Source organism: Elephantulus edwardii, unplaced genomic scaffold, assembly GCF_000299155.1.
Source record: "Elephantulus edwardii isolate Elephantulus edwardi_28Jun2011 unplaced genomic scaffold, EleEdw1.0 scaffold00278, whole genome shotgun sequence".
Classification (NCBI taxonomy): domain Eukaryota; kingdom Metazoa; phylum Chordata; class Mammalia; order Macroscelidea; family Macroscelididae; genus Elephantulus; species Elephantulus edwardii.
This window is the reverse complement of record NW_006400028.1, coordinates 2,623,023-2,631,580: the sequence shown is the minus strand read 5'-3', so window position 1 is coordinate 2,631,580 and position 8,558 is coordinate 2,623,023. Positions and strand designations below refer to the sequence as shown.

Genomic DNA, 8,558 nt, shown 5'->3' with positions numbered 1-8,558 from the left:
GGATTCTGAGGCTCCGTCTAACATACTTTGGACATGCTGTAAGAAGGGACTGGTCCTTGGAGAGGGACATCATGCTTGGGAGGGGAAGGCCCTCTATGAGGTGGATTGATTCAGTGACTGGGGCAATTGGGATGGGTGTATCGGAGATGGTGCGATTGGCACAGGACAGAGCGGAGTTTAGGGCTGTTGTACATAAGGTCGCTGTGAGTGGCAAGCAACTCGATGGCACATAACAACAACAACTCACCATCCACCTATCCAAGCATGACTTCCGTTCCCAAGGACTGGCCCTTCTTAATAGGCATCCCCAAAGTATGCGAGACGAAACTTCACCATCTGTGCCTCTGAGGATTAATCAAGTTCATGCGAAACCTATACCTAGACCAAGAGGCTGTAGTCCTAACAGCAAGGGAACTCTGTTCTGCAGTCTTGGCCAAATCTACCACATCCTCTGCAGGCGCGATGCCACCAGCCGGCTCCTAGCTGAGCTCGGTCAGCACACTGGGGGCGACGGCAGCTTCAGACGCTAGGGAGCGCACGGTTCACCCTTGAGGACGGCGAAAAAGTCTGCTCCCTTAAATGTCACGGAGTCAAGCTGGGGATTGGCTGGTTCTCTCTAATCCGGAGAGAAGGACCAAGTGTGTCCTACTTTGACTCCTCTCTGTCCTTCTCGATTCTTAGCTGACATGATGTTGTAAATCGCACGGAGGAGACCGCCTATCTTTCTCTCGCGGAACTGCGGGTGGATTCGAACCAGCGGAGAGGTGCAGCCTTTGGATTAGCAGCGAAACTCTTTACGGACTAGGGCGCCAGAGTTCCCGAGATTGAATATTTTAAAAATTCCGGTTCCAGAATGCCGGGCACCAAACCTCTCTAAAGACAATGACTACAATTCCCAGAATTCAACGGGCCTTTTTCAGAGAGAAACCTCCTCCTCTGTGGATGGCTGGCCCGGAAGTGCACAGAGGTAATCAGCGCGACAAGCTCCCGGCACAGGTTCTCGCCTTGGTTGGCGGATTTCTGCGGTGGCACGCACGTGGTTCCTTCTCTCCTGTTGGCAACCAGCCTGGAGAGAAAGGGCAAGCAGGAGCGAGAACGCTACACAACAACAGATTGAGGATCAAGATTGTCAGGGCGGCGGCCCGTACGTCTTTGCTTCCGGGTGCTGCGTTCGGTCGCCACAGGAAGTTGCGTAAACCTTAACAGCGATACTTTACCTGCGGAGGCCGCGGCTGGACACCGAGAGTTGCAGCATTTAGGTATGTTCCATGCAGAGGCCAGACAGGTTGTCAGCTGTGTAGACGTCCACTTGGGTTCAGCCTCCGTTTACCACATCTCCACACCAAGTTGGTCCTTAGGCTTTGATGCCCTTGAGGTCACAGGCGTGTTCGGCGAGAGCCTTGACCTCGTTATCTTGACTCCCGCCAGCCCGCTACCCCGACGCCCACCCCCTTGCACGCGCAAATCAGCGTTCGCAGCACTGATTCCAGGAAGCTTTATCTAATTCTAAGCCTCAGCTCTCCACGCTTCTGCTTCACATAACCCCTTATGGTCCTCTGCGACCTGATCGTGACTTTCTGTGACATTTTTCATGTACGTCGTTTAGTTTTTTCCTAGTCTTTTTGTGCTTTCAACTCCTGGACTGTTCGCGCGCCACCTTTCCCTCAGCTGATGTAAATCGTATTTACCCTTCTAATATAGACACACCTTGCCCCAATTTTCTTCTAACTTTTCTTGACCTTTTGTCCAGGCATGGTTCTAATCTGAACTCACAATGTCACATCTCTTCTGGTCTCTACTCCTTGTACCTTGTTTCACAGATTTTGGGGTACATATCCAAGGCGCCCTATGGCATAGTATGTAGTGTATGGGGCTGCTAACCAAAAGGTCAGCAGTTTGTATCTATATCAGCAGTTCTACTGGAGAAAGATTTACAGCCTTGTAAAACTAATGGAAGGTCCTCAAGTAGCTCCTTTGCCCGACTCCTAACCAAAAGGTTGGCAGTTCAAACTCATCAGCCATTTGGTTGGAGGAAGATAGAGCACTCTGCATTCCTAAAACTTTACAGCCTTTGAAACCTTAGGAAGCAGTTCTACCCTGCTCCATAGCCTTGCTAGAAGTTAGAATCACCTTAATGGCATTTAGTGCTAGAAATTCTTTAAAAAACGCTCTTCTCAGCAGTTTTCATAGCATAGTGTGCTTTAAGTTAGTAGTAAAAGGATAAAGTTATTCTACTGGTCTGTGCATTTGCTGTAATGCTAAACACTGTGACACTGATGCATCAAATGACATAATGGTTACCCATGGTGGACAGTGTTTGGTGGAGCTTCCCTATTAAAACAAGCTTGGAAGCAAGAGTGGCATCCACTTCGAAATAGCTTGCCTCTGGAAACTATGAACTTGGAAAAATGATGAAAGTTACACAGTGTTGGTTTTTCCTTCATAGGGTCGCTATGAGTCATCTACACTCGAGGGCACTTAACAACAGAAACAGAAATAGTGGACCAGTATGAAAAAATGAGTTTGCCACAGGAGAAACCAGATCCTTCATGTTTTCATAGCTGTTCTTAACTGCCTTTGAATTGTACCTCAATTTTTGGCAACCCTGTGGACAGCAAAACTAAATGCTTTGGTCGTTCCCATGATTGGCTCCAGATTCCACCATTTTGATCGGTAGGGTTTTCATGGCTGATTTTCCAAGTAGACTGCCAGAATTTTCTTTCTAGTTTGTCTTACTCTAGAGATCTGCTGCAGCCTATTCAATCTCCTAACACTAGCTAGACTCCACTGACAAGTGGCAACACATTATGTTCGTTGACCTGGGATCAAACCAACCTGAGGCTCCCTCATCACCATGCTACCAATGCTTTCATAAGTTTAAGGGGCAGAAAAAGAAGATGCATAACTTTCGCAGATTTTTCCCATACAGCAGCTTTAATAGTAACTCGTCCTGTCCTTTTTCTTCCTGTTTTTCTAAAACTCTGTCTAGCTGGATGTTTCTCATATAAGAACATTGTGCTAACCTCAAAAATTTCTTTCATTTCTCAGATTAATCTTCTCTTTTCATCTTTCCTAGACCAATCTGGATTTTTATCCCCCTCTCCTTACTTTTATCCTCAGCTTAGCTACCATCTTCTTCCCACATTTAACTAACTTTTTAATGGTTCTCAATTTTTATTTTTGCTCAACACATCCAAAGGATACAGTGGTGGTGACTTGATATAGCAGTTCTGTTTTATCCAAGGAGAGAGATGTAGTCAAAGGAAGAGCATCCCACACACCCCTGCATTGGAATTCCCTTGTGAATATTCTCACCACCACTTTTCCCTGTTTCTGTCTTCGAATAGTTAATCATTGGTCCCTTGGCCTCTCTCTGTTGTATTCTCTATTTTGGTGTCATTTGTTACCTTTATCTGTCTCTAGCCAAGTTTCTTGTCATAAACTTTGGCCAGAATTGCATTTCTTCTGTCATGTGGTAGACATCATCACATGAATGTTGTGTTGTTCATCTTTACATGTCTGAAACCCTGCTCATTATCTTTTTTACAGACACTTTTTACTCTTCCATTGCCTACTGTAATGACACAGTGACACTCACATTTCTTATTTCTATTAACAGTAGCACAACAGGGGAAGTTTCCTAACTTGCTACCTTGATAATGTTTTCAGCTTTGATCAACCAATTCTAATCCATTCATTTGATAAATCCTTTTCTATTTAAGAAATAACTTCCAGTGAGCTTGGTGGCCTAGTGGCAAGAAGCTGCACTGCAATCACAGAGGTGCATGGTTCAAATCCACCAGATGCTCTGCTGGAGAAGGAGGGACAGTCTCCTCCTGTACCAGTCAGATCTGATTTGACGGTACACACACACAGAAAAAAAATAAAATTAAAAAAAACAACAACAAAACTTCCACATCTGTCCTTTCCATTTCTGCTGCTACTGTCTCATGATTATACAGGATTTTTGAAGTGGTTTTGTTACTATAGAAGAAACTCTAATCCATGTGGATTAGAGACAAGAGAAGGTCATGAGTTTCTTGACACCATGATCAAGTCTGTTATTCAGTCTTCCACAGATCTCCTAGCCTAGCTGTACCATTCTGCTTCTTTGTTGACTAGTGAATGCTTCCTCCTCTACTGGCTCCTTAAAGAAGTGTTTCTGTAACTTACCAGTGTCTGGCTCAGTGTAATGGGAGATGGGAGGAGAAAGAGAAAGGAAAGAGTTAGCTACAGGCTGCAAAATATAATTTGCCAGGTGCTACTTTGCCACCTTGGTACCCTGTGTTTTCTTTACTGTCTTATGCACAGTGTGGGGTCCTGTCAAACCTTAGATAATCTGAACACAGTCCTTTCTCATCTTGAATCTATGCCATTTGGTGTTCTTCCACTGACCTTATTTAATGTCATTTTCTGGAATCATAATTCAAAGAAGCTGTGCCTTAGCCCAGCTTGAGGTCCATCCTCAATGGCTGATGCAAAGGCAGGGCTCAGCCCCATAGGGCTTATTCTCTGGGGTACTTATATGTCTCTTACCCCAGTCCTGATCCTCTAAACCAGCTAATCCTGAGGTTTTCTTTCAGTTTTTTTTTTACTTTTAAGAAATATTTCACACCTCAGATTTTTAATTCCCATTCCCTAAACAGAACACGTGCATAGTCTCAAAGAGAGGAACATTTTGTTCAGGATGAGAGATTCCTGAATTCAACTTTCTCTTATTCTCTTCTTTAGACTATCCAGGGAATAAATTTAAAATAATCTATTGCCTGTGAGTATAAATTAACAATTTGATGGGATCCAGTTTTTTTTTTTTTAAAAGCTCTTAGGATAGGTTCTTGATATTAAATTTGGAATTTAGAATTAATGATACAGAAGCTTGAGTATAATTGGAATAATATACAAGTATTTTTGGCAGTATTTCAGGTATATTATGACTAAAACAGATGCTTGAGGGCTAGCCTGGGAACAACCTAACCACCATGAATAAGATAGTTTTTATGAGAAAACAAATTGGATATTGCCTGAAAGGTCTCCATTTGATCCTCCAATGGAGAATAATTCACTGCTAATGTTTAATCCCAGACTGCCTTCATTAACTCCTCATTAACCAGAAAAACCAATGCTTAAAATAATGTACTCAATTAGGATGTTTCTAGAGAGTCTGTGCCAATCACTTCTGTCTCCAGACATGGAGGGTGCTTGTAAGCAGTGATATTATTCACATGCACTTAGTTTTACCCTTGAGTTCTCAAATATCCCTAGTGTCTTTAATAGAAGCTCTGTTGGACTGGGGGATAAGGAATTGTGTTGCTAACCCAAAGGCAGTCAGCTGTGCATCAGTTCCAGATTTACCATAGTGATTGCATGCGTGCGTGATCTTTGTTAGACTGCTCCACTTGTAGGACCCAATTAGCATAAAGTGCAGATAGATGAAGCAGTATGCAAAAGTGTTTTTTTTTTCTTTTTGTGTATCATTGGATTTAATTTCTTTTTTAATGAAAAAAAATTTTAGGTGGGATTTCTTAAATTTATTCTCATTTATTTACAAAATTTGAATATATTGTTTTTCACAAAAGATCCTTCCCATTTCCTTCACCCTTCCCACCCATCGAATTGTGCAACCCTATGATTATCACCTTACCACCCATCCATCCTCACCCCTCTATTTACACCCTACCCCCCTTGGATCCTCATATTCATTCTATACAATAATGGTTTTATACAGTGTTTGTCCTTGTGGGGCTGAGTTAGCTCACTCAACATAATATGCAGAAGTTTTGAAAAGACCTTATAAGGAACTGGATTGGGCCTGTGAGACCTTCTCCTAGAGTCTGAATCCAATCTATCTTCATAGGGGCCAGTATGCCAACTGCCAAGCAGCTAGCCGACATTGGCTACAAGACCTTCTCCACCTCCATGATATTACTTACTGTGTATGGGGGATACCTCTGCAGTGTCCGAGCCTACCGATATTTTCAGCGGCGCAGCTTGCGACGCCAGGATGCAGAAGAGCAGAAGACTTCAGGAGTCCTGTAGAGATGCAGAGGAGCCTGAGGCAAGCTATGGAAGGACCTTACCTTCAATCATTTCTGGGTCAGGATTACCTGGGCCTTGATGATTTTCAAACTCTACTAGAAGAAAATGTTGATGTTTTCCCTGGTATTGACAATTAGAGGGGACTTTTGAGTCACAACAGGAATGGGGGACAGAGGTGTACCTACAGAAAATAAAATATTTTATTATGTCTGCATCTTAGTTTTGTTTGGTTGTTTTTTTGTTTGTTTACCCAAACAGGGGTATGGACCATGGGGCCTCAATTACTAATTTTCTAGTCACAAACTGAATTTCTACATTTTGGGCTCTTACCACCCATGGAATGGCATACATGCAATTTTAAGATATATGAAGTTACCATGAGTCAGAATTAACTTGACAGCAATGAATTTGAGTTTTCTGTTGTTATTGTTACCATCAACTCTCAGAGAAAAAGTTACCTAATATCTCTATCTCCTGAAAAAGACTTTTGAAAAAGCTCTTGTCAGAGACCATTTCTGAACCAATTACTATGGCTAAGTGTTGGATACTCTAAACCATCATGACCACAGGTGCCCCTCTCTGTCAGGAAGGTAAGTATAAAGTTGGGATAATGGTAGATTCTGTGCCAGTGCATGGGGAAAACTACCTGTAGGTCTTTAGTATTAAGCTACTTTTGTCCTGCTATTGAAGAGTTCAGAAGACATCTAGAAGAATATGCAGTGCACTCAAGGTAAAACCCAACTTAAGAGATGTTCTTGCCACTATTCATATTTGGAGCATCAGAGGCTTGGTGGTTGACATCATTCTTGGTGATCATTTAGAATATCAGCCCTTGGACCACCTGTCCTCTCACATTCTCTTGTGCAATACCATGTTGATTTTTGCTTGCCTGCTGCTAAACCTTTCAGCTGAACCCCTTCTCTCATAATTTAAAAAGGCAGTTTTCAGCTTTCTTGTATCCTGAACCCTCCTACATCCATTCTCTTGATACATTAAGCAAGAACTCTCCTGCTTCCTATGTTTTCTCATTTGCCTGTTAGCTACCTTTGAGTTGAGTATGACTCATTGTGATCCTGTGGACAACAGACCTGAACCCTGCCTTATCCTCATCTCCACCACACTAGGCCCATTCTTAGTCACTGTGTCAATTCATCTTGTTGAGGGTCTTCTCCTTCACTGACCTTCCACTTTTCTGAGCATGATGTCCATTTCAAAGGACTGGCCCCTCCTAACAAGATGTCCAAGGTAAGTGAGGTGTAGTTTCATCATCCTTCCCTCTAAGCAGCACAAATATGTCTAAGACATATTTGTTTGTTCTTTTAGAAGTCCATGGGATACTTAGTCCTCTTCTCCAGCACCACAACTTCCACGCATCTATTCTTTATCTAGTATCTTTATTCACTGGCCAACTCTGAGAAGCACAAGAATTAATGGAAAAGACCATGACTTGGGTGAGGTGCACCTTGGTCTTCAGCACTTTGGAAAGGTCCCTGACTGCAGCATATCTTTTGATTTCCTGACTGCTGGTTCCAAGGTGTTTGACAGGTGATCCAAGTAATAGAAAATCATTAACAATTTCTCTCTCCTCTCCATCTATCATGATATTGCCTATTGGTCTAAGGGTGAGTGTTGTTTGCTGAGGGTAGAGAATAAAGAATGACTTCGAAGGGACACCAAAAATGGAGGGGATGAACAGCTCAAACAACTGAAGCCTTCAAGGAGCCACGCTTTTCTGTGACTTTTTTTGAGAATCATCAGGAAGTAAATCACAAAAGAGAAATCTTTAGCAAATGAAGCTGAGTTTTTCTCTATTGTCAACCTTATGCTTATCTCAGGAGGGAGGAGTTAGTAAATATAATTCTAGAATTGTGAAGACTCCTTAAGTTGGCCTAGGCCCTTGACCCCTATGACCTGTCTCGTGGAATTCCAACTTGTATTTATGCCTCCTTCATATCCTGATACAGCATTTGGCTCATTATTTATTTAGTTTGATATTTGGCTTCCCACATTTCCCCCCTTTTGTTTATATCATAATTATGTGGTCATCAAAGCAAACATGGTTTCTTTTCTTCATTCTTGCTTGTTTTTGTTCTTTCTATACACAACAAAAAAAAATAGAACAAAATAAGATCACAGAAGTACCTCCAAAGACTTCCATATGATCAAAAGTATTCAGGTTAGATATCCCTTCACTTACTCCTTGTGGAATATCCATGTTATTAAAATAATTAAAAAAAATAAAATAATTCAATTCCTTATCAAAAGTAGAATGGATCTGAGCTTGTGATTTCAGTGTATCATCTGTGAATCCATGATAATGTTTCTTACTCTTATCACAATTGCATTCTGTATCATCCACTTTACTGGAGTATTATAAAACTGTATAGTTATCACAGGAGACTAGAGCGAGGGCTGCATGGTGGAGGGGACCTGGGGGAGTGTTTGTAAAACAATGAAAGAATCTTTTCTTTTACTTTTCCATAATTTTTGGACTCATGTACCTATAACTTGTTAGTCAAATT

At 42.0% G+C, this 8,558-nt stretch overlaps 1 protein-coding gene across 1 annotated transcript; it reads left to right on the top strand.

Annotated features, from left to right (window-relative positions):
* The first annotated feature begins 5,862 nt into the window (after positions 1–5,862).
* LOC102844177 (cytochrome c oxidase assembly protein COX14-like) lies at positions 5,863–6,036 on the top strand. Its single transcript, XM_006900242.1, has one exon. It carries the CDS (start codon positions 5,863–5,865, stop codon positions 6,034–6,036), a length of 174 nt encoding a protein of 57 aa, XP_006900304.1.
* The last annotated feature ends 2,522 nt before the right edge of the window (positions 6,037–8,558 follow it).

Bases quoted from the DNA above. Each gene is read 5' to 3' on its own strand.
- LOC102844177 (XM_006900242.1), top strand. From the start codon at position 5,863: ATGCCAACTGCCAAGCAGCTAGCCGACATTGGCTACAAGACCTTCTCC.